At 31.9% G+C, this 27,426-nt stretch overlaps 1 protein-coding gene across 2 annotated transcripts in view; it reads right to left on the reverse strand.

Annotated features, from left to right (window-relative positions):
• LOC103569473 (rho GTPase-activating protein 7) overlaps positions 1-27,426 on the reverse strand; it is a 62,330-nt gene that overhangs the window by 9,697 nt on the left and 25,207 nt on the right. For both annotated transcript variants that reach the window (XM_008546788.3, XM_008546787.3), the window contains 2 exons: positions 9,619-9,690; positions 1,416-1,609 (listed from right to left, as the gene is read on the reverse strand). In XM_008546788.3, the coding sequence (XP_008545010.1) occupies positions 1,416-1,609; positions 9,619-9,690 (266 nt within the window). The remainder of the gene's footprint in view (positions 1-1,415; positions 1,610-9,618; positions 9,691-27,426) is intronic.

The following is a 27,426-nucleotide window of genomic DNA, read 5'->3' on the forward strand; positions in this document are numbered from 1 at the left end:
CTCGCTGATACATTAATCTTTTTTGGGCAAATACAAGGTAATGAGGAAAGAAAGTGTTGGACAAAATTTTCCAAGAGTGAAAGGCAGATGCTCGAGGGTCATCGTATGGTCACGGTTCTTGTGTTTAACCATCTCAAGATCGAAAGTGCTTTTGATCCAATAATTTAATCCATTAAATTTCATATATTTTTATTAGTAAAATATATATGTTACGAAATTATAAAATAAAAAATTTTTGAAGCCCATTTTTTGGTGGGTCTCAAAATATTTGATAATAAAATAAAAATAGTGTTTGATTAAGAGAAAATAAAATGGAAATTTAAAAGGTAAACTGAGGAAGAATTGAGGTGTGAAAATAAAATATTTATAGAGAAGTATAAGATGGGAGTAAAAAGGTATTGAGATTAGATGGGATGAGATGAGAGCCGGAACTGTTGGTGAACTGTATCAACATAACAGTCCGATGTATTTGTCGAGTAAAAGTATTAAATCGTATGCGTCATTGGACGTGTGTTGAACTGCTGAGTACTAGAGAATGAGAATATACAGTAGTGGTTTTAAAAGAGACACGTGTGTTTATATATGAGTATATAGACGGCTGAATACCTTTTATAGAGATGAAAGTTTACTCTGATACGAGATGATCTATCAAAGGATCTATCGAATGATTTATCGCGCTATTTTTTTTTTATTTCTTATAAAAGGTGAGAAAGCTGGCCAAAAGTTTGCATTCGCGCTCGGCGAATTGATAAATTAAAAGACGTTATTAACTCTGATTGATGATCTCTCACTAAAAAATATTTTACTATTCATTTATTTATTTAGATACTTATAGTATACATTTTTTCCGAGATAGGGACCAACAAACTATCCGCGCGATGGTAAAAACAATCAATTTTAGTTAACGTTCATCAGAAGACTGAAGACAGAATTCGTGGAAGAGAATGTAAATTATAAATTATACTACGAGCACGTGCATATGCTGACGACATTTGTCCTCTCACTCGCATTCGAATGAGCGAAAAAAATAATTCGCTGCATGCTAAATGCAAGCTTGCATTATTTATTTATTTTTATAACAATAACTTTTTTTTTTTTTTTTTTTCACAATTAAACGCAAACTGGTCTATTGTACAATACGCATTTTTTTTTGTCAACATTTTGTTTACTGTTGGGTAATTAAATGTCAATTAAATATGAGAGAAATGAGTCCGACGTTTCGCAAATGAAATTTTGATAAATAAAAAGTATTGGAGCAGAATTAAAAAGTAAATAAAAAGCTGGGCTGGTTTTATTTTAGAAGCACTAACGCAAGAGCTGGCCCGGATTTAAAGTTATTATTGCCATTGAGATATAATACAACATATATGTTTTTATTAATGCATCGGGTGTAGATACTGGGCGTAGACACTTACGGTTTTGCTGTGGCTGGTATTATGATGATGGTTGGTATGATGATGATGATGATGGTGGGTGTGATGGGTATCAAGCTTCATGTTTGCACATCGGTTGAGAGCGTCAAGCCTCCGATACAAACTCTGCAGTGAGTCTGCTTCGAGAAACGGATGATCCTTTGCCACACCAGACACGTCTATTGGAAATTGGTAATCTGTAATGCAAATAAACACATCATTTACATATCCATCATAAACAATAACATTAATATATAAATCATCCTACCAAATAAATATTATTTTATTTTGTTTTGTATATTCAAATTAGGGAAGGGCCGGGAAAAGATACTCCAAATTTTTACATTTAAAATCTTCATAAATTGACATCTATTAGATGTTCAATTATTTATAACCGTTTTCAAAAATCTGACTTGATTATTTTTTTCAAAGCGGCTCCATTTTTCCGGAGCCTTCTTTTACAACGGAGTTAATTCGATAATTTAGATAAATTAAATTAAGATAATGAAATAAATGAATAGTAATGAATGCATTAGAGCTAGAATTGAGTTACTATCAATAAAGTGATATCTAAACAATGATAAAGCATGACTAATCAATTAACGATATGCAGTCGACTACCAGGAATAAAATTTCTATTCTAAAGATGTTTTCGAAAGATAATATGTATACATATATCCCAGGTCCGATGTCTACTCCATTTAAAGTGACTCAGACTGGACGGGACAAATCTGAAGGTCACATCAGCAGCTCATTTTTTATTTGTTTTTTTTTTTTTTTTAGTTTATTTTTAAATGTGTCGTAGAAATGTTTTGATCGATGCCAGGATAGTATGTAGTGCGGTCGATGCGTTTTGTTCATATGTACATTTATTTGTATGTATATGGGCTCGATTTGGATCAATAACGGTCCTTGCCAGTAGCCACTAATCCATAAATCCTGTCGCTGAGTGAGAAAGACGCCAAACTGTCTCTCCTCGCGTTAATCAGATACAAGATACAGCCCAGTGGCTTAAACACTTGCACACAAACTTGTATTTTCCCACTCGAGCTTTATCACAATTGTCTTTCATATATGTTGACTGTGATAGCAATCCGCACCTCCGTCAAGTTCAACTAGGTCAATTAGTTGCTATTCATAGTACAGTTTGTTTAATTCCCTGGGCATATCTATACACCATTTAATTTAAAACAATAATTTAACTTACGATTTTAAATTTAAAAACAATCACATGAGACTCCGAGTTACAATTAATTGTCAGTTTCATTCCTTTGTAAACTACTCATCAATAAATTTCATTTAATCTATTGTCAAAAATCATGTGTTATCAGTATCTGAAAATATTTTACTGTCCAATTTTAGTGACAAATTTTTGTTTTTGATCAATTGATGTATTCATTGAAAGTTTAATTTTTTAATTAATAATAGCAAATTTTAAAATAAAAAAAAAATTTCATAATTTGAATCGATGGTTTTGAAAAAATTCATTGTATTCCAAGTCTTTCATAATCGGCGGGTATTTTAAAAAACGTAACTTTTACTGACAATGAGAGCCGGACACTGTCTTGTGTGTCCATTATGGGCACACTAATAAGTCACGTCTTTTATTCAGTAAAAAAAAAAAAAAATAAATGCAACGGCGATTATTCTACAGACATAAATAAATTTTTTAATGTCAATTAAATGGCCTGAGACCGTGAGATTATTTATTTTATTTAAATAAATTTAGTAACAAAAAAAAATGATGACATAACTAGCACGTAACAAACTGTTACGCGCAGCCATCATCGCCCAAAGAACACACACGCACACACACACATGTGTTATTCAGTTTTAAATACACGCACCGCAAGTATGTGTGCAGATATGCATGTGTGCATGTGTGCATGTGTAAATTGCTGGTAGATGAACAGCAAAGTGGACAAATTGGTCACGCACACAAAATGCGATCGTGACTTTCTTCGAATGTAATTACACCTACGTCGGTTGGTCGGTTGGTTGTATATAAGGTATGCATTGGTATCGTTTGACAACCAGATGACTTCATTCCCGATATTACTGGGCTCGTTATATACCGTTCAATCTAATTGGCTTGATTTGTTTATTTACAAACATATAAATATTTAGTATTTATGTGAATATGTGTGTGGCCGAATCGTACCCAGCTGAGGGGCAAGTTATAAATTTATACTCACATAGTTACATACATTCTTAAGTCATAGTTTAACCGTTTCTTTGTACATTGCTCACACACACTCTCCACACATGCACACACATATATGCATATGTCAAGCCTGTATGTCTGCAGTGACTTAACGAGTTCTCTCGATCCAGGATGTGATACACACAGATCGGTGGACTAAAATGGCAAGCTCTTGTGATCGCTATAAAACAACATCGAGTTATGATTGTCGGATTAAATCAGTGGTCTCTCGCTAAAAATCGCGCTCGTCTATCTTGTACATCTATATATTTAATATACATTTGTAGATCCTAACACGTCTATTTATACTTATTACAACATATTATTCAGGCATATATATAGGTATAATAACAATATTTCGTCGCCTACCGATCGTCAAAATTATGTAAGCGAAAATAAACAACAACAAATACTAGCCTCTCATATTGAATCGGTTTAAAATACCCTGGTATCAATGGACATTTAAAAGCTTCTGTCGATTCCAGGTGCAACACATGTCTGGGCCCAGTATGTGTGAACAGATCGTTGGACTGATGGCTGGATAGAATATTATTTATTATTATTGTGTTATGCACCGTCGAGTCCGGAAGTTTACCAACGGAAACGCTCTCTCAATTATCTTCGAAGCATCCAGTATAAGTGCACCCATACATCCATGCATTCATATATTTATTTACATGTATGTGCGCATGTGGATGTGACTACTTTCCGTTGGACGAGATGTGATGCGAAGATGGTATGTTGACTTGTCACACCTATGTACGGTAACGCGAGGTCCTTGACACAGCAATCTTCACATTCATTTACTTTGCTTATTTTTTCACCCACAAATTACTGCGTGTGCTGATGACGACACGTTTAATTTATTCAAACACTGGGCACATTGTTTTTTAATTTACTTGAACTGTCTGAGCTAGCGATTTAATTATCAACAAACAAATAAACAAACAGCCAAATTAACAAAGTTGCTATAAGAGTTTGATGGGTTGGATGATTTGTTTTTAAGAGAACGCAGCGGCGTTAATTGACGCGAGTTAAACAAAACGTCGATTTAATAATAAAAATGAGTTAATTATCGCGTGTTTTAAGTTGTAATAAGTAGTGGTCGGCGTGGGTCGACGTTAAACTAGCGGTCTTGAAGCGTGAGCGCCCATATACAAGAGAACGTGAGGCTAAAAAGTGGGGATTCGGTTGGAGTAAGTGGGGAAGTTGTCGCGGTTAAATAAAACTGGAGGGAGGCAATAGTCGAGAAGTTGTAGTTGTGAGTAAGAGATAACACATGTGTACTTATGTTAAGTACGTAAGTGAAAGAGTGAGACAGCTAATGGGTGCATGCCCTGCGTTTTCTGTATTACCTCTTCCTCCTCCTCTTCCTCCACCTCCTTCTTGGTCTTTAGCTTTGGCTTCTACTCCTCATTCTTCTACGTCTTTACTTTACTTGCACTGCGAAATGCCCTAAGGACCCAGAGAATCCAACCAGGAACAATCATTTTAGTTTTTTATATTTTTTTTTATTTTAAAATTTAATTCAACTCTTTTAATTTTCCCCACTCAAGACCCGGGTATTTTATTTTCGAATTTATTATCATTATCAAGTCACGTAGGCACTCTTATATTTTTAAAGCCAATTTATTTATAAGAGTATATTTTTTTTCAATATAAATCCCTCTCGTTAAATTATAAATTTTTCACAGCTCTTTTATTTGACATCTCGAAATTTAAATGCAACATTTCATGGAATAAAGCTCTCGGTTGTGTAATAAAGAGAGTAGTTTAAAAAAAGTTGTAAAAAAGGAGTGCAGTCGAATTGAGTTCAACTATAGGAGTGTTTTGTATTACGAAATGATGATGCTGATTGTTCTTCTCCCTCTTTCTTGGCTCTCCATCAACATCACATCCACTAAACAATATCTTTTTTCGGTTATTTTATAAATAATCATACGCGAACAACACTCGTGTGCTACTTCGTTACTCTATATTTAAATTTACAAATTATTATTTAAACTGTCCATCATTATTTTTGAAACCTCTTTTTCTCTTATCACCAAATCATTCCCCCACCGCCACTACCACCACTACTATAGAATTTTAAAATAATACTCATGTAATCTAGTGTGATTAGAAAGTGATGGTCATTGACAATTTGGTAAGTTGCCCAGTTGTAATAATTTACTGGCGTTATTTGAAGAAACTGTATCTATTATTAGAGTATATTAGATAAGAATAGCCTACCAGTTATTATTACGTTGTTTTCGTTTTATCTGTTGAAGACGTAGAGCCCGAGAGACCAACGCGTAGCTTAAAAAACCCACCCGACAACTTATGTCCATCTATATTTATATTCTTATATATTTTTTCACTCAACCCAACTCTACTCAAATGTAATTTCAGTAATAAAAAAAAACCTTCGTTATATACATAAATATAACTTCCGTGAATATTGTTCTTATATCATGATTTTTTCGAATTAAATCTACAAGAACAAGACTACTCTAGACTCGGGTTATTTTCTCTTTTAAAATAAGCACTGAATACTGAAAACTACTTTCCAGAATTATATTAACCTTCTTTGCTGATTTTCATACTTACAGAGATACTTTTTATTCATAGACGCTTCTAGGTTTAATATAAGTTTTGACATGATCATGCTTATTCTCATTTTACTCCATGGTAATTTTTTTATTTTCCTCGTTTTATTAAAAAAAATAATTTGAATCCTGAAAAGTGTAACTCTGTTGACATTTAACGAGATCTTGGGTTATTTATATTAATTCTAGTACTTTTATTTCAAAGCCATTAAATTATTTTCGTAATAATTCGGTGGCACTTTGAAAGCCAACCGGTGGAAAAAGTGCTGGGGCTTAATTTTAAGCCGCAATATTGACCGTAGGTGTAAGTATTTATATTAATAAAATAAAGTAAAGTAATAATAGCAATAAAAAGTGAAAAAAAAAAATATTGTTGACGTGATTGGAAGTAAAAGGTAGTTAAAATTGTAACAAGGTAAGTGAGCTTAGAATAAAAATAGCGACAATGCGAGAATTGTATCGTCATTGACCTGATTACCTATGTCAGTGGCTTTTTAAGCCCGTTATCGAAACTTTTTCAATGCCGCTCTTCATCTTACTCGCGAGATCTGAGTAGAGCTTTTGCGTCAGCGGTTCATCATACGTGTGACGTATTTAACGAAGCCAGGGTACCAGGGAAGATCACGCGAAACTTGCTACGAGGTCGGGTATTTTCAAAACTACCTGTCGCGAATAAAATTAACATATACAAAAAAAAATGATTTCTTGGCGCGAAAAATTTTCAAATACCCCAGGAAAATTTTTTGTATTATTTATTGAAAGCAAAAATTTTCCTGGAGTAAGAAATTATTTTTTTCTGTATATATATATGTATATTGATTTTTATAAATTTAAATAAACAGCGCCAACTATCAGATTTAAACTCTACTCGAGAATGATCTAGTTGGGCGCTCAATAGATGTTATAAATGCATATATAAAACGCACATACGAGAATAGAAACAAAAACTGTAGACAGTTGGTCTCCACTCAAAGACCAAGATTTATTGTCGGACGAACGTCTGCTGCTTCTTATTCTTGTTCTGCATCTGATCTTTCGTTTTATATCTCTTCCTACAAATACACTCGATTCGACGAATCACCAGATCTCTTTTCGTGGCCCCGATTTTTATACTTATTATTTATATCGACAAAATCGCAGTTCCAGTATCGGAAAATTAAAACTTTTATGTTTCGTACGAATTCGCGTGTCGTTAGACTTTTACGAGCAATAATAGTCTGTTGTTTTTAAAAATATGCGGCGTATGAAAAAACATAAATGATATTTGTTAGCGGAAATAGAGAAAAGAAGAGACGGGATAGGATGAGCTGGGATGAGATGAGAAAATAAAGTAACGCTTATATATAATTCTGTTTTGTAGAAATATCACAGATCTAGAAACCTTCACCTAGTTTTATTGTATATATTTCTTGGACAAAATAACCCGTCAGATTGCGATAACAAAAACAACATTAATTATTTAAAAACGGAAATGTTTATTATTTATCTTGGAGCTTTATGTAATTAAAACAATTAATTAAAACTTTTTCATGATTCGCTCAATTAAAAAAGTTCGAACGGAGTAAAAAGTTTTACTTTTTAAATTAAATAAATTTTTATGTGGAAATATTAATTACAATGAAGGAGTAATTGAATGTAAGGTATAAATATAATAAATGATAGCCTTCGAATTGATTTAAATCAGATTGTTTCACATGTCAATTTTAATTGGCATCAGACTGGATTAAATCGTTTATCTAATTGTCGATTTGTCTCAATGTCATAAGTACCGAGCTGTTATTGTATTAAAGCTCTTTCTACGAAAGCAATCCTCATATGTATATATATATATATATATATGTAAATATATTTATAGTCTGGTGTAGTAGTTTTAATCTAACGATCCATCATATATGAATTACTTGGAATAACTAATTAAAATACATCTGTTACATCAGACTAGAGAAGCTCAAGAAGTGGAAGTGAAAGAAGAAGAAGCAGGAGTAAAATCGGAGGCAAAGGCTATAGGGAAAAGTGTGCAAAGTGATGTCTAGAAAATTAAAAATATCAACAGCTGCGAAAAACATTTCTAGTTAAGAGATCAACTGAGCAGAGTCAGTAGACATATGACATTATTTTAAAGTCTGTATTTAATGGACAGTAGGAAATACAAATATAGTGGAGCGCAAGAGGCAAGATGGATTTTGCGAGTAACAGGAAAACTAGACTGGTATAGAGAGTTTAGATACACACACAATATCGAGAAATAGACAGGACTGAAAAGTTACTCAAGGTATCTTTGTACGAGTTTGCTCTAGGAATTATCTCGTTCCTGGAAAATCTCTTTCACGTACACGTGCGTGACATTTTTTTATTTTAGGCTTTTTAGAACCGGATCTTTTTTTACCTGGATAATAAAATTATTCTTTACTATTTGAAGACACATTTTTTAAATAAACTGAATAATTACACCCAGGCTTAAAAAATTTCAAGTCAAAAATAATAATCATTTTTTTTCTCCACCAAAAAGTGACTGGCGAAAGCCCAGGTAGTTAACACAAGGCTGAAAACTATCTAAGGCTGAAATTCGGGCCATACCTAGGCTTGAAAATGGCCGGAAATTTTCTGTTTTGTTTTATGTTGCTTGAAATTTTTCCAAGTTGTATACTTTGAAAAGAAAACAATCGCCGAAATTAGGCCGAGTCATTATCAGCCAATTTTCGGTCTGTTTATTGACAATAATTAAATTTCAGAGTATTTTTGCCCTTTTTCAATAAAGTTCTTCATTTTTGACGTAATTTCAGTCAAATTTCGGTTTTTTTAAATAAAATTTTATGATTTCGGCGTGATTTCTGCCAGATCTAGTTTTTTCGACCAAATATTTTTACCCGAGAGTAAAAAATAATCAGATTATTGATCGAGTAATTTTAAATGTTTTTTTTTTCTGCCTAAAAATTTTTTGAAACTTTACTTGAATATTAATATTAAATTTTTCTATTTCAAAATATATATAATTTTAGATCAAATAAAATAATATATACTATTGACATTAATCACACAGCTTGATAAGGTAATTTAATACTTTTGAAGCTACTGAATTTTAATAATTCTAAATAAATATCAAATACTTCTTTCACTATTTCAAAATAATAAATATGTTTAGTAGAAAAAATAATAATCATTTAAATAAATCACGCAGTATGAATTATTGTAATTACCAATTGGTAATAAATAGTGAAAGTGATTATTGTTACATCTAATTACCATATATTACTCAAGATTACATAATTTAATAAACATCTCGATTGTATAATCTAATTAATAAAACAAAAAAAATATTTACAGACACTTTGTTGGAAGAATAAAATGATTTGTTATTAAAACGGAGCTAGAAAATGATAAATGTGAATTAATAAAGGTAATAAAGATAACTGACCTTCATACATCTGTGCATATTGCGGAAAACCGGCGGCTCGTAACCATTTGCACGCTTCCTGGGCTTCGATTTCTGGAATAATAAAAATTTTATTTGTTAAAAAAACAACTAAATGAAAAACAGATTTTTATTGCTGATATTTTTATTACTTTTCTATTTACTATTAGTTATATTAATTAATTAATCTTTAAATCGTGTAGTTTTATGCATCAGGTGTTTTATTGATTATCTGTTGGAAATAAACGGCCTTGACATTTTTAGACCTCGTACAACTCAAGACTTTCATTACAAGATTTCTTTAGTTAAACACTAGTTGCTAATGTCAATAAACAAATTCGTTTAACGATCAATTATTTTATTTTTTTTTAAACATGACAATAACTAAAAATATATTGCCATAAATTTACAAGGCTGAAAATCGAAATTTGGTTTCTTTGTAGTTTAAAATAAAATCGGTAGTTTATAAAAATGATATTTTTGTTATTTAAGGATGAGGTTTAAATTATGAATCTATTTCGAGACTAAAGTACTGAGGGTTCGTGACCCTTATTAATATTTCATTATATATTCAATTATTTCTTGTAAAACTATCGGCGAACAATAAACCAATCACGTAAGACTATTAAGCCAGGGGTATAAAGAGGTTACGAACTTCAGTACTCAAGTGACCGGCGACGAGGTAACATCGTTAACTTTAAGTTTTATATCTTTCAATTATATAAAAATTCAATTTATAAGTTATTTATTTATTTTTTATTAAATTACCTCGCAATGCTTAAATGATTTATTGCTTTAAAATTACTGTAGAAAATTTGTTTTTAATTTTATTTCCTTGACTTGGAAATTAATCAGATCGGTTTTCTTTAAATAGTAAGATTTTCCTGAAACTTGAGTTCAAAAAATCGAATTTTTAAGGCGGAAAATTTAAATAATATATAAGACATTGAAATCATACAATTTCTTTCAAAAAGGTCCAAATTTAGCGGAAATCACACCAAAGTCGTTTAGTTTTGAAAGGCCAAAAATTTTTCAAAATGATCTCTCGGGTGACTCTAGGATTCTTTTTTTTTAAATAAAATAATAGAACAAAAAAATTTCAAGTTTTCGGTGATTTTTAGGCCAAATTTCGGCTTTGAGTTCACTACCGGGGCCTTTTGTCGACCAGTTGTTGACCGAAAAAACATTTTATTATTTTTATGGCTCGAAATATTTTAGCCTGGAAAAAAATTTCATAAATTTTGAGTAAATAAATCAATGGCAGACTCGGATAGTAAATGAAATATATTTATGGTGACGAAAACGGAAGCGAAAGAAAAGCGACTTAAAAATAAAAATAAATCTTGTTTGATGTTGGAATATATATATGTACATATATGATGAGGGTTTACCACATATGAGAGACAAAAAGTGTATCATGTTCTTTGTAACCTGCCGAGAACTCGGTGCGCTGGGTCTACTCAGCTCGACAAAGAATAAGGAATAAATAAAACTGGAGCTGGACCGATGATACCGCTGGTGAGTACGACAAAGACGCGGACGATACCGTCGACATTACACGTAACCGGTCCTCGACATTCTTTTATCTCCCAACCCCGTCTACATTTTATTATTTATTTTTTCTTTGTCTCCAGCCCATTCACTCATTCACTCGGTACCGGTATCGCCCAAGAGCTAGCACTTGAGTTGTAACTCGTCGCAGTTATGTGACATCTACTGCATGTGTACCAGCGGCCAAGATATCTGGACATACAAGACTGTGCCTACTACCATACGAGTCCAGCGATATAATACAAAGAGAAAAAAAAAACAAAAAAAAAAAATAAAAACCCAAGGGACAACTAAAAAAACTAAAACAAACTTTTGTTTTTTATCATACGACATAAACCAGTGTCACGCTATATTCTTTTGTCGTTAAACAGACTGAAATATACGGGCTAAGGGCTACGAGCTTCGAGCTTCACTTACATTCGACGACTGGACGACTCTCGTTGAGACTTGAGATACTTCTGTGACACAAGAACCCAAGATTTAAATCTACGTCACTGATAAAAAACATTGGTATTGGGTTCGAGGAACTCCAAATCGATTTATTCAACCTTCAATCAATTTTTTTTTCCTTTTACGTCGTCCTTATTTTTTTACTTGTCAGCAATCCGAAAATTAAAACAAAATTTATCAATTCCTCAAAAATTCCAACGGAATTTGGAGTTTTTTTTTCAGTCATATCTATATTACTGTATGAAATATAAGTTTTTTGATCGTGTCATACTCTTTTTCATAGATAAGACACTGGGGAGAATGATTCTGAAAAAATATATCGAAATATATTAATTTCAAGTCGAGTAACAGCCAAAATTAGGAGAAAAATTGAAATTTTCCAATATAGTCAACCGTTTACCTGCATGAAAAATATAAAATATGAGTTTGTTGGTATTACAATAATTTTTTTCATAAATCCAGGGGTCAGAAGAAGAATTTGAAAAAAAAAAATATCAAAATATATTTATTTTCAAGCAAATTATAGTTAAAAGAATACAAAAATTGAATTTTTCAAGTATGTATAATAGTATATCTCTCTGAAATATATGAAAAATGTATGTTATGTCTTCGCAGCATATTTTTTCATAAATCTGCCATCCCGGGAAACAATTTCAAGAGAAAAAAAAAATGAAAAACATCGATTTTGAAGTTTTTCATAGGCCAACATAAACCCAACAGCGAAAAAAAGGTTCAACATTTTTTATACATGAATTATTTTGTTGAGGCTTTTAAATTTTATTTTATCTGTTTTTTGCTCTGATGTATTCGAGGCATGATTTATGAGTCTGTGACTGTCGGAAAGTTGAGTTATATAATATAATACAATATATAATAAAATAATGAATTCCATGACAATTCCAGTCAACAAATATCGTCATCGATCATTATTAAGGATTTTTAGCCATCAATTATTTAAAATCCCTGACCTACTCGCTGTTTAATATGGAACTTTAAATTCACACGTCCTTGGTAGTAATCAAAAATAAAATGTCTACGTAACGATGTTATCGAAGTGCCCGAAAACAGAGACCAAATTAACCGTACAAAAGAATATATATTTATTTTTAAACATTTTTATATTTATTAACCTCTTTAATGCTTATTTTATTACCGTGTCATGTCTAAATACGAGGATTTGCTTTATAAAAAATATGTAAATATATAAACATACATCCATTTCGTGATCCCTGCCGTAATTTTCATTGAGACAAAGTATAAAAAAAATAAACAGAAAAATCACCTCACAAAATTTTTTCGAAAATTTGTGATAAAAAAAAAGTTTTAAAAAAAAAAAACTCAAGTGAATTTATATTTTAAATATGTAAATATATAAATAGATGCTTGAAGTTTTCACTGTTCCTGAGGGACCGGAAAAAGGTTGAAAAAAATGGCGGATAAAAAATGGAGATAATTTGAATCAGTTGTTGTCTTATGACAGCATTTGTTTTGACAGAAAAATAAATTCATGCCGGATTTGATAAAGTTTTGAGTGGTTTTGAATTATAGAGAAGAGTAAGCTCGGTTGTAGTGAATAAGAGAAATTACTTGGACACAAGATGTATGTAAACTAGTTTTATATATGAGAGAATGAAGAGAGAAAAATAAAATAAAATAATGTCGTAGGCAGAATAAGAAAGAGAAGAGACAAAAGTTGAGAGTTTTCTGAAAGGTCATTTACTGATGTGCTTGCACTTACAAATACAAAGTTACAATACACAACGTGTGACTTTTAAAGCGTGGGTGGGTTATAACGAGATAAAGTATCCTTTTATATGTTAAAGAATCCTTGGGTTAGTCACGGGACTTATCCATGCCTCGATTAATGTACCGTCGATTACTTTGTCCTTGGTCACAATATAAATTTAAAAAATTTTTAAAAAAACTGTTATTTTGTTTGGACTCGTTGAGTCTCGTTTAATCACTACCGTGCGAATCAACATTAGATTGCAAAAAATAACAGAGCTTCTGGTTCTGCTGGCTGTTAGAAAACACAGTCGTCTGTATATACAAAGTATCGCGAAGAAAGAGCTATTCATGAGGATTTATGTATGCTGTCTGTTATTATCGATCATAAGATTTGATGAGATGTTTCTTTGTGTTACGATATTACGAAAAAATTACCATGGAAAAACGTTTAATTTATTTTATTCGGTCGTATGGGAGAGGACACAATATTGTTATTCAAATTATTTATTAATCATTTTGGAAAAGTTTATTGGCCTTTTGATCATTCGTGACAAGATGTCAGTCACATTGTGTACAATTATTAATATTTTCAAGTGCCACGCCTTTCCCAAGCCTCTTTTACAACCCCAGTCAAAAGTCAAATCATTTGAATATCTATTCATAATAAAATAGTGATAATCATTATCATATTGAAAACATATCAAAAAATATCACAACTGTCTAGGTGGTTTGAAAAAAATCTCAGCTTCTAAATATGAAATAGATATTGTCAGGAGTAACGGAAAAATTTTTTTTCCCCAACACTGAACTCTGGGTTTAAATTTTCTATGGATTTTTTGTAGAAAGTCCTAGACGTTGATCCTAACCCAAAATTTCGGGGTCGGTTGGAGAAGACTCTTTTGACGAGTCAACCCTTTTCCAGTTTGTTTCTGTCATCATCGAGGGAAATAAAAAGGATATCAAAACAGGACTTTGTTTTCTTTTGTACCAACTACATTTTCTTAAAATACAGAAGATGGTTTCAATGAAGATTATTGTTTTCAGTACTGACAAGTAAACAAAAACAATCATACAATTTAATGAGCTGTTTTTGTGACAAGAAACGTAACATCATAACAATGAATGAAAAATACTAAATATGTAATCCATAAACAGAGTAACCGTTAAAGGTATCACAAAAAGAAGAGAAATCGAAACAGTACCAGTTAAGTCATGCGAAGATTTGTTTATCCAGCCCGTATACAAAGTAACGGATAATCTGTTGTAAAGTCGTCAGCTGAATGTCTCAGTCGACCGAAGAACAAAAACTAATTCGTTCACAAAAGACCAAGAAGTGTAACTAAATTTTTTTCACGTCTTATTCAGTTCAAAGTAGAGCCCGATATTTACTTGAGCGCGGACACATAACACTGTCCAGTAATCTATGGACTAGAAAATACACTCGAGACTTGTTGAGCAGGAGTTTTTATTTTCCCACTAATAAAATGTCCACAGCTCTATTGGCTGCATTGCAGTAGATTGCATTAGCTACCGAATGGTATCAGTTTGAGCATGTCCTCGACTTGTTGAACCACCACCCAGACACCACCGAGTCCCCAGAAGATATTTCCTGGTTAAGGTTGCGTGTTCGACTGTCCCACACGAGCTCACTTATCTGCATTTAGTATAAAGATATATGAACCCAACAACAATATTTTTATTTGAATAAATACACGGGAGTATTTAAATGCTGGCTCAACTTAAAATTTACACACCTTTAATTCTTGCTCCTATCGTATTCATATATATATACATGTACATACACATATACATATATAATATTGTGTAAGAAGGAATAGAGTATTGAGTATGACGATAATACTGGATCCACAATCTCACAGCCGCAGTCAGTAGCCAGGATGCAAATGCATCCCGTCTGTACTCAGCCTACGCAACGTTTGCTCGCGGCAACGTTTAGCAGCTCATTAAAATCTTCTCTTAGAAACGACCAAGTCAATTTACCATTCTAGGAACACTAGTGTTATGAAAAATAAAATAACAAACTATCAAACATTTTAATTATTTTTATCTAAATAAACATTTTTATTTTACGAGGAAATAACGAGCGAGAAAAAAATATCCCATTACTGTTAACAATAGCACGCTGGATATCATGTCGTTGATATAAAAGTACTTTAGTTTGTGTGCTGAGTTTATAAGAGCTGGCCGATCCCGTTGACAGGCTTAGTGCTTGCTCGGTATGATTTTGCCTCAGAAAATGCGTCGGTGCATTTTCTGAGGCCGAAGATGTTTCCATTATTCATTTTCCTGCATCATCTTTGTGCGGCTATCGATTTTCAATATAAATATAAATATATTGATAAAAAAAATTAACAAAAAAAAAAAAAATGGTCTTTTGTGGCTGAAAATAGAGCGAGTATTTTTATTTAAACGGGGTTTTTAATTTTTTTCTACTTAATTTTTTTAACTCGGGGAAAAAAGCCCGAGAATTCAGATGACGGGTATCGAGAATAGAAACTCGAGCAACATTTTATTCGTGCCACCAGTGCAAAGCTCGGCCGATACTTTTTTATTATTTTCATTTAATTTATTTTATTATTTTTTCGTAACGAACGTTCGCTTAAATTCTCTTCCGAGAAATCCATGTTCACTTACGACATTCTAAATTTGAAGCTTCGCGGTAACCGCGGCACATCCAAGTGCCGGCAATTGACGTCGATAGACGCAGTCGAATCAACACCATCCAGCCAAACAAGTATATCGGGTTAGTTTATTATATACATATATATATATAAAATATATATACCTCCTCATGTTCACAAACACGCGTTTGATTTTATCAGCTGAAATTGAACGGGGCACAATGGGTTAATGGTTAATGGGTTAACGATAGCGTTATTACGGCCTCTCTCATCTCGTTCACTTGATACCTTAATAAATATATCATCAAAATAGTTGTTAACACTCGTATCGGGCCTCTCATTTCGTCTTTCCGTTACACTATAAGCGGCTCGCGGTCCAGTTCTATTTAGTTCCTCCAACTCCATCTCCATCTTCTTCTTCTCATTCTTCGTCTTGTTCTTATTCATATTTTTTTTCCTTCCCGCTCTTTTTTTTTTAAAACAAAAATTTTTTACCCACCACGTAGTTCTCGAAAAAACGACTTACTCGTCATCGGTGTTCGTGCAATAGACCGTAAGTTTTATTCACGTAAACAACGCACGCACCAAAGTATACTCGTCGAAAATTTATTTTTCAAACGTCATGCCGACTAAAAAAATTAAAAAAAAAAAAAATTAAATAAAAGGATGAGAATAAAAACGAGAAGAGAGATCTCCAAAGAGGCCGATAGACTGCCAGAGGAATACAGTATCAAATGAACGTATGAAATGTAAGTGATTGTTTTGATACAATCGGATTATTTTTGGCTCCAATTAATGCCCGTAATTATTTTCACTACAAATTTATTGAGGAAAAAACTTTATTTCGTTATTCAAACATTAAAAATTAAAATCCTTTGATTTTTACTTTTTCAAGTGAGATTTATTTTGTGCCGATACACAGCCAGGAGGGGGAGTTGAAAAAGGGGTAAAAGTACACTTCTAGGCAAAGTTGAAAATAACATTCGAGCTGTGCGATTTGCGCGTGTGCCAGTTCGTCGAACCCATATCAGCTACTCTATACTGTTTCTGTGTACTCTTACCAAATGTATCTACATACAGTCATACATATGTGTATAATACAAATTCATTTGCGTTCTGACGTAGGATAGATCGTTTTTTATCTCAAACCACGATGCTAACAGCTCCAATAGTGATCAAGTGCAATTGGATATCTATTTTCGTGGCATCCAATGCCTCCATAAAAAATCCTATATCTGCTCATATATTTTTATCCAACAATTTTAATTAACGTTTTATAAATATTGAGGCGCAGTATTATTTATTTTTACTTTATACGTCAAAGATAGTAATTGTCCATTAAATACAGTATTTTTTTATTGCCAGTGATTATTATTGATTCTCAAGCTCCATTCATTTCCGTGTCGTTATTTTTTAATACTCATTGATATTTTAAAAATTACTAATGCAAATGTGAATTAAAATTTATCCCGTAAGCAATGTATACATAAATAAACAGCATTTCCTGATGGGCTGATGGAATGATGGGTAACTCGAGTGGCAATAACTGCCATTTAGATTTTTTCAGCAGACTCTCATGAGAGGCCTCAGTATCTCCGATCTCAGGTATCAAGAGACTCAAGACCGATGCATTCCCTTGTGTAAATAGATAAATATAAATATTATAACTGTTTAAAAATAATACTTTTGTTAAATATATATGTATATATCAAATAAATAACCGATGGCTCTAGGCAAAATGCTTTTAATTGTCTCGTAAGTTTTTAAAACCCATCCACAGTCTGGCCTAAAAAAAATAAATAAATAACTGTCTATTGTACAAGATGGATAGGCGTGAGATTTAAATACATGCGTATACAACTAAGTAACAACACATATTTACTACACTATTAAATATATATGTGTAGTATGCATGTGAAGAGATTAAGCGGGAGTAGGTTACTGTGAATTTCCAATAAGACGTTGAAAAATTTACGAGTGGTAAAGCAAAAGGCGAGAAAGCCTAATTTCTTCGAGCCCCAAGTCCATTTGTCACGTCAGCAAACCTGCCAATGGAGTTGAGCACAAGACCGAGCTTAATGCAAAAGGATACTACAAAGACAGCATGTGAAACGAGTTGCCGGACGTTCAATTAACGTGATAAGAAATCTGGGTACGGCCATTATTCGCGTTTGCCTTTCTTATATATATATATGTAGCTACACCCATACATAACACACAGACGCACTCACACATATCGACACATTTGCATTTAATATGTAACCAGCTGTGTGGGAAAGATGTCTGCCGAAGAAGATAACAGATACAACTGAGGATTAATCCTTAACATCTCTATTTAAAATATATGCTAATGGCGAACACTTTATTTTGAATTTCATTGGGTTTATTTTATCACCTCTAAGGTCCAGCGGCTTTCCTTGCCTTGCCTTGTCCTTACCTTGGGTGTTAATTATTATTTATATTATGTGATTTAACCTCCTTGCTGGCTTCAAACGATTGCTTCCTTCCATCAATAAGTAATTCGATGAGTCTACTTAACATCAAAGAAAATTCTGACGTAACGGAAATAGAGGTTTTAAATGCGCGTCTGAAGGCCCGCGGTCGGACCTTCGGACTAAAAACGCAAAACGTATTTATGATATTTTATATTTTTCCAAAGATTTCTTTCGATTTAGTATTTATAAGCGACCCTCGGATGAAAAAAGAGATGCGTCGGTCTTATCCGTCATCTGTACGACTGCGGGTATTTCAATAATGCTGATATCAGAAATATGAATATTCAATAATTTTATGTGTACATTGATAAAGAAGCAAAGAGCATTTTTTACTGAAAAAATTTTCAATGGAAATTTTTGAAGCCCGATTCGCTCCTTTGAAATAAAAATATGAGCTGGCGCCCCATTTTCGTGAATTTTTTATGTAAGATTATTTTTATTTTTTAATCTGGGAGAGTTATTTAGTGCAAATTCCGAGATTACGAAACTTGTAAAATATTTTGATTATAAATTCGAGTTTACGAAAACTTTTTGACCCATAAAACTGTCGTGGGATTTACTGGTTCAAAAACACTGTATTTTTTTTTTTTTTTTTTTTTTTTTCATTTTTATTTTTATGGAAAAAAAAAAAAATAAACAAGTAATGGCTGTGCGGATTATCGTAATTTTTTCTCACTATCCGCTTATTAGACTCGAGATAATAATAATATTTATATAAATAATATATTTAAAATGTAAATAAACCGGTGAATTGAATTTCGTAATTAATTTTTTTTATTTTCATCGACAATGGTTGGAGGCAGTATTAAAAAAAATAAAAATCTACCAAAAACAGTAAAAATAAACGAGAGCGAATATACAAATATGCGTACACAAACCATATAATTAAGTTAAACATATAATTCTGATGATTATGGTAATCATTGTAGAGAAAACCACCGGATGCGTTGAAGGTAAACGAGATTTTGTGATACGCCTTTAATTTTTCCTCATTGATTATTAAAACAAAATATTTATCTCCGTCCTCATTGTTTTCTTTACCGAAAAAAAAAAAAAAAACAAAAATCTTTATTTTTAAAAATTTAATTTCCGCGTCAGCGTTAGAACCCGCGGTAAAAATAATATTTCACTCGGCGTCTCGGTGAGTAATGATAATGACCAAATATGCCATCATTTAACCCTTCTACTCGGCATTTATCAAATAATAAAAGTCAAAAGTACTGTCTCGTAGCCATCTTAGTGTTGAAACATAAAATGATTGTTACGATGGCAATAAAATCTCCACATATGTGAGTATTCCCTTACTCTGGATGTAAATAACTGGAGGCGCTTGCAGGGAAAACCGGGTGGGTTTTGTGATTCTTGTTCGCGCTAAAAAAATTAAACTCTTTTATCTTTTTCATTGCAAATTTAACCGGCAGGAAAACGTTTAGGAAAAATAAATGAATAACAAAAATAGGCGAGAAAGAGGCGCCAGCCGTTGCATAAACACTATTCATAAATTATGTCCAACATATAAGCCTGGGTATATATTAATATATATATGATATTACCAATAAATAACTATTTAGCAAGATTTAGCGGGCAAACAATTGAAAAAAGATTATTTAAGCTCTAGACAAAATTGTTTGGCAGTCTAGAGCCAGCCTCAACCCGTAGCTTACTCGGAATGCGCTTTTGAGCGGGCATCAATTTTTATGAGCTAACATTTTGACATTTATCCTCATACTTAACATCTCAGACGTGACAAATGTCAGCTTTCACGTTTTATGATCAAACTCACAACATCTCCTGTGTTTTGTTAGCTCGTAAACTGAAACATGTTTTTACGAAATTTTTTCTTACCAGTCTAAGCATAAATTATTTTAATGACAAGAAAATAAAACAAAATTAGATAGATTGACCTATTTTGCCGGGTAGTTAGCGAACATCTGTCGTACGGAATTAAATAGAAGCAAAAAAAAATCCTTGAAAAATTCAATATAATGTGATGTAGAATGAAAATGAATCAACTATTGAATGCTAAATCAGTGTGTGTATGTGTGTTTGATGGAGAAAGAACCAGAGGAAATGATGAAAAGTATTGAAAACTTTTATGTGACAGTCTACATATACCATCCCGGTCTATATTATTTATTAAATGTTGATACTTTGATATTTACATATTCATAAATGTTATACATGAGTATTCAATAAATTGATCTCTCTTCTCTGCGATAAAATTTATATTTCATTATTAGATAATAAATAAATTTTTTTTTTTTTCCACTGAATATTTTGATAGGGAAACTTATTCGCGATTTCAAAGCGCGAAACAGAAAACCTGAAAGTTGAAATATATGTGGAATGAATGAACGGCGATTTGTTGATTGGACAAATAAATATCGAGAACAATGAATGGGAGTTAGCAGCAGAATATATATATATATATATATATATATATAGAAATTGTGAAGTACAATATGCCTTTTGAGAGCTGATGATAAACCGTACGTGTAAAGCTTGGCAGCCGATCCTCGGCGATCCGAAGCCGGGCGCCTGCCGGTTTATATTTTCTAATCTATTACGAGCACTCCAGGGGCTCCACAAATAAATCGACGGGTCCGCGGGCAAGCTGATCGCCCCGTAAATATCGCCCACGTCCGCAACACAGCCAAGTTTAACAAAAAATATAATAAAATAACTGGTAAAAAAAGGGAAATAAAGCTTTTATAAGAGAACCTCCGCTGACGGGATAACATCGCTACTATATGGCCACGTCATGGTATCGCACGTGTGCCAGGCAGGTTCGCGAGTGGGATGATCGACGTGTGCCCCGAACCGTAAATCTCTCTAATAAAAATACCATCATCATTATTATTATTATCATTACTAATAAAACTTTTTAATTCCGTCGATGCTGAAAAATTTATTTATATAAAAATATATATGGAAAGCGGTAATCTATTAACTGGGACACGGTGGGTCGTTAAAGGGAATAGACGACGCTATCAAACTGCTGATGGATATCAATCAAGGTCTCATTAATATTATCCTTATCGAGAGTTTAACGTCAATGGGCCATTAGACGTCTAATACCTTCTTAGAGTCCGGCTAAACTACACGGCAACGCAACCCAGCTCTCAGACTACATTTAACTACACTGGCTAATCCTGCCGGTTACTCCTAGTGTGGCCTATTCATGTTAATGCAAATATTTGTACACAAATATATATACATAGATACATGTGTATGGATGTATGAGTGTATTTATGGGATTGCTTGTGGCTGAAGACCACAAGAAATGTCGTAGGACGAGTATTACAAAGAAAGTTAACTTACTAGTCACCGTCGATAAAATAACAATTGTTATTCTAAAGTTAATACACTTAAGTATTTAATAAATATATAAATATTTAAATCCTTTTACTTTCGATCTCTAATACTTTAATCTCCTCAGAACTAATTGTGTCGTTAAGCTGACCCGAGTCAGCAAAAGATTTACTTTTTTAAATTTGAGAGGGAAAATTATTGAAATTTTAAAAAAATAATGAAAGAGGAAAATTTTAAATGTAAGAGCACTATTTATTATTTATTAAATGGTTATTGTTAATGGAAATTGTGTAGCTTTTTAAATCGGCATGTACATCAGCGAATAAAAAACCCGGCATTGAAAGCAAGCGGGCCTGAACTAAATCACTCGACGAAGGACTCAGCGGAGCGTTGTTTTGATCATTGTTTGAGAAACAATTAAACTTCTATACAAAAAAAAAAACAACCTACTCACCCGATCATTATATAAAACTCAGTACCTGCAGCCGAGACTCTTTCTCCTAAAATCTATTCGCGTTAATTTAAATTTATTGAAATAGTTCCCAGTGTCCTCGGAAATTAATTCATACGTCATATGTGTATACGTATGTTGTATGAAATTCGATAAAATTTAATAATAAAATATAAAACAGTAACAATAACAGCGACAGGAGAAGTAATAAAACCATAAGGTCAATTCGCGCTCTTGAAAAATATATATTTTGAGAGTGTTATGTCTATTTTTAACACGGTAGCGTCATAAATCAGTATGCACGTGAGAATTAACAGCTGATGTCATTGAATATGATGGGACAGCAATGAAAATTTTTTTTATTGTGTTTAGTGTATTTCATTTTTTTAATTTTATTTTACGAACATCGAGCCCGCAGGGAGACGGACTAGACCGCAAAAGAGATCAATCCGAGCTACATAACACTAGTAGGATATTTAAGTTAAGCGAGGACTTGTTTTCATCTCCAGTTCACACGCACTCTCTACCACATCTTGGACACAGGATATAGTTATACCCTTAGCCTTACTTCTTATTGTGCGTCACTAGATCGGTCTATTAGCGTCGGCGTCATTTGAAACGTCGGTAAAAAAAATTAGATACTCACAAGTCCTCAGATGGAGGTGACACGGTGGCATGTAAGTATCTCGCCTCTTCATTTCATTAAACCTCGAGACATGTTTCTTACACAACGTCTTGGTCTGTGGTTAGATTCTACTAACATTCCTTTATATTATATATACTTTATAATAAATACCCCAATACAAATGCGCGACAATTCTCTGCATTAACCCCAACGGTCACAAGTCCAGAAGACCCCGGGAAATTTTAAATTCAAAATATCTCAATAACTATTGAGTTTTTGGAAAAAGTACAGGATACCTTTCTTGTAGGAAATTTTAAGCTCTACAATAAAGATCTCTTATCATTTTTTGAAAAACTTGATATTTACAGAGATATTTCAAAAAAAACAATCATACTTATTTTTTCATGACTTTTGAATTTCCAATGGAAAATTTTGAACTTTTCAGTGTTTCTGTGTCAAAGTAATTAATTTTCCGATAGTTTGCTTCAATATTTAATTAAAAGTGTTAAAAATTACCAAAGTTACATTTATTTTTATGAAAAATGTCACTTTTTTTGTCATAACTATTTTTTTAAAAAAAATCCAGTCAATGAATATTTTTAAAAATTTCTTCCCCTATTATTAGTTACTGCAACTAAAATATTTACAAATGAATATTTAATAACATATTTTAATGGTACCTGCAATTTTTCTCTCTCTCATTCTCCGCCACAAAGCTTCAGCTTTACGCATCGGCCAATTTTCAACTTTAGCGCTGAAGCTACGAAAAAATTTGTACTCCTTAAATGAAGACATTCTCCGCGAACTTATTCCTGACGTGTCTTCAATGTTTGCTGATGGCGCGGGTGATGCGCGTGATTTAATATCTTCCGTCGACATTTTACTTTTTTTTTTTTTTCCTCTTTAAATTTATATATTCTCACTGCTTTTAACTTTAAGGTTATTATATAATTATATGTTTCATATAATTTATATATCTTTTATCATCGTATCACAGATTGTATGGCACCATTCCAAATTAATACTGACTGAAATAAATTTAAATATTTACATATAAATATAATTAAAGCCTCGGTGGCGAAACGTGATGTGTTTTATTAATAAATATTTAATTAGTTAGATAGAGTTTATAATAAAAATTCAGTTTTCTTTATTTTGTGGGAAGATAAAAAAAAAATTAATAAAAATGGAGACTAAGTCTGTTGTTTAAACTTCGGTAACCATATGAGTAACTAATAAGCTCATACCGCATATTAATGTGTGGTTTTAATGAGCGTGCAAGCAGATGAGTAACATTCAATAATAATAATAATAAACAAAAAAATTTAATTGATTTAAAAAATTAACTTTTATAATTAAAATAAAAAATAAAAATTGACATTTAATTAATTAGTTTTAAAAGTTTCACTGTCATTGTGACGTATGATCGACTTGCGTATAAAACCACCCGACATTATTCAATCACTCTGTTGTATAAATAAATACTATCGCTATTGTGTAAAAGTGATACTTTAACAGAACGATAAGAAAAAAAAATCGCAGAATTGACGGTGATTTATTTGTGGCTCGACACTTTCTATACGACAATAGTTTAGTTTTTGTTGTCGGTGACTGTGTCTCTTCCTTGTGAGTTGGTGTCAAGCCAGAAGAATATAAAAAAGTATTAAAGAAAAAGATTACACGAATAGGCACTGTCTTATCAGGAAGTCGCGCTTCTTGAATTTTTATGCCCTAGTTGTTTTAACGCAGTGATAAATAGCACGAATTATGAAGAGAGAAAATTACAAACATCAATTTTCATTTATCATTTTTTTATATTTTTAATAAATATTCAGCTGCAATTTATTTTAATTGACAATTCGTTTAAAAATGCCTCGATATTAATTTAAATCCCTGATAATTAATTATTTTAAATAGAGTATTAATTAAAAAATTTATTAATTGCATGAATAATATTATTATTTGCTAAGTAATAACAGAAGAGTAAATGCGTATGTGCATTTAATGCATAGAGTAAATTTCTCAAGACAAGATTAAATACTTGAATAATTAACGCGACTTAATACTCCATTTAATATATATACTATTTGCATTACTATATAAATCACCACTATTTATCATTATTTTTTTTCATCATTAATAATTTTAATTACAACAAAGAAAGAAAAAAAAACATTTAGCTCAGTAATAAATCAAACAAGAGTGATAAAAAAAATGGCGGATGATTCAAATGAGATGAAAATTCTCATGATACTGGTTAGTCGACGTCTAATTATTTTTTTATTTTTTTTTCAATACAAATTATAAAAAAAAAAATATTTGAAAAAATTGCACCTATAGATTTTTTAATTTTCTACATGTGCATTTTTTTATTTTTTTTTTTTTGTAATAAATTTGATAAAAAAAAAAATCTAAAAATTATTAATTGTCTACTAACGCAGAATCATAAATTTCCCAATGTAATTTCGAATTGTAAATATTTGATTAAAGTGACAGAGTTGAGTATGAAATGTTTGGTGGTAAAGTGTCGATTAGAAAATAGCAATTTAACTACTGAAACTAGTGTTATTAAATGTTTACTCGTATTAATGGCGCTCAAAGTGAAAGCAATAACAACAACCGTCGATACACAAAAGCCCGGAGAAATTAAAGATTAAAATGAGCGAAATGGAAAAACTCGAAAGTTTCCACTCAGTTATTAATAACAAACTAATGGAAATCAAATAGATCCAAAGTTCTCAGGAGATTGTGTTTTAAAGTACAAAAGATCGAAATTATAAAATAACTCTCACTCGTTTGAAAGAATAATAGACCCGAGGCAACCGTTTTTATTTTAAAATAATTTTATTTAAATTATTTCTTCACCTGGAATAAAGTTAAGTACTTTTAAGTGATACTTTTAAGACCTCATACAATGTCTATATAATTTAACAACTTTTTTTTATCTTTATCATTCATTATTTTCGTCTGTACCTTTCACTTAAGACCATTCAACAAGTTCACCAAAAGTTTTATTTCTGTTATCTGCTGTTTCTTTCCCAATTTTTTACTCCATAGTAAAGACCTTGACAGAAATTAAATAAAAAATATCAATTGCTAGTATGTAATTATTTTTTTTTATTAATAGAGGCCCACAAATTTAAAAAACCACATCACATCTCGCCGATCGGGTCAATCTCAGTCGAGTTTGGAGTCGGTGTCAAAAAAATGAATGATTGTAATTGTTTATGGTGTATGTTTTACAGCTGTGGGATGTAAATATAAGTAATAGGTAATTACATCGTCGGCGATTAAACGTGGATTTATTGATAATTTAAAATCGGCGGACGTATCGCGTGAATGCTAGGTATAAACTGCGGGACTATCCGACGACGGTTGTGATAGCAGCGGTACGGAGGAAACTCAAAGCCTCCTCGTCGAATACCGAAGCGCATGGAGAATCCAGGCGCAGGCGTCTCAATAGCTTTTTGTCTTAAAACACACCTGGGTGTCATCGTCAAAGGATACGACACACTGGTTATGTCTTTATTGACCGAGTTTAGACCATTCACTTTCATATTTTTAATTAACTCGATAATTATTCATTATTCCTATAATAATACCTCATATTTATACTTAATACCTTCACTTTATATTAAGATAACTATTAATATATATACTTATATATAATATTTATCAACTCGCAATGGTTGTCATCATAAGGACCCTTGAAATATTTACTTACATAATCACACTAACTCTTGAGGAAAAAAATTATTAGATAGTCCTTGAAATATATATATATATGACAATCAAACTTGACATTTATTGTTTTAATAAATAGTCATAGAAATAAATAAATTTTTTTATTGACCCCGAGCAAGATACAAAATCTCTGAATTTTATGGTTTTTTTTTATAATTAATTTCAAAAAATTTTTCGCGCCATTTTTATGTAAATTTTTTTCGGCAATGAAAATTTATCGGGAACTTTTTTTCTATATAAAAATGAGGAGTAAACTATCTAGGATGTTGACAAGAAAAAAAAGGCGATCATTATTGCCCCATTTAATCGCCCGCCCCTTTATATATTTATAATAAACAGTAAGATAAATTTAAACGTGTTATACATTTAAAATAATTTATGTTAAGTATAATGGCATATGCTAATTTAAAATCGTGTTAGAATAACCAAGTGGTCGGGTCGCATCAAACTGTATCACTACTGTGTACACTAATGTAAGTATTAATGTTGTGTTGTAGCAGCTTTTACTCGCCACGTGCAAGGAAGTTATGTTGCATAATCCCAAGTCAATGTCCGTTAATATTTAAAGCTTAAGTATATTACAAAACCTCTATTTTTAATTTTTTCTCCCCCCCCCCCTCCCTCTTCCTCCCAACGACCCCATCTAGGCGAATAAAAATCGCATATTTCAATTTCGCTGAAAACCATACATGAATTATTATTATTTTCATGCGTCAGCTCTATCATTTTGACCTTTAACAAATATCCTCACGTAATAACCATTGAAAAGTAAATAAAATATCACCTTTTTTCATATATTGCTACCGGAATATG

This window comes from Microplitis demolitor, chromosome 7 (assembly GCF_026212275.2).
Source record: "Microplitis demolitor isolate Queensland-Clemson2020A chromosome 7, iyMicDemo2.1a, whole genome shotgun sequence".
NCBI classification, from domain to species: domain Eukaryota; kingdom Metazoa; phylum Arthropoda; class Insecta; order Hymenoptera; family Braconidae; genus Microplitis; species Microplitis demolitor.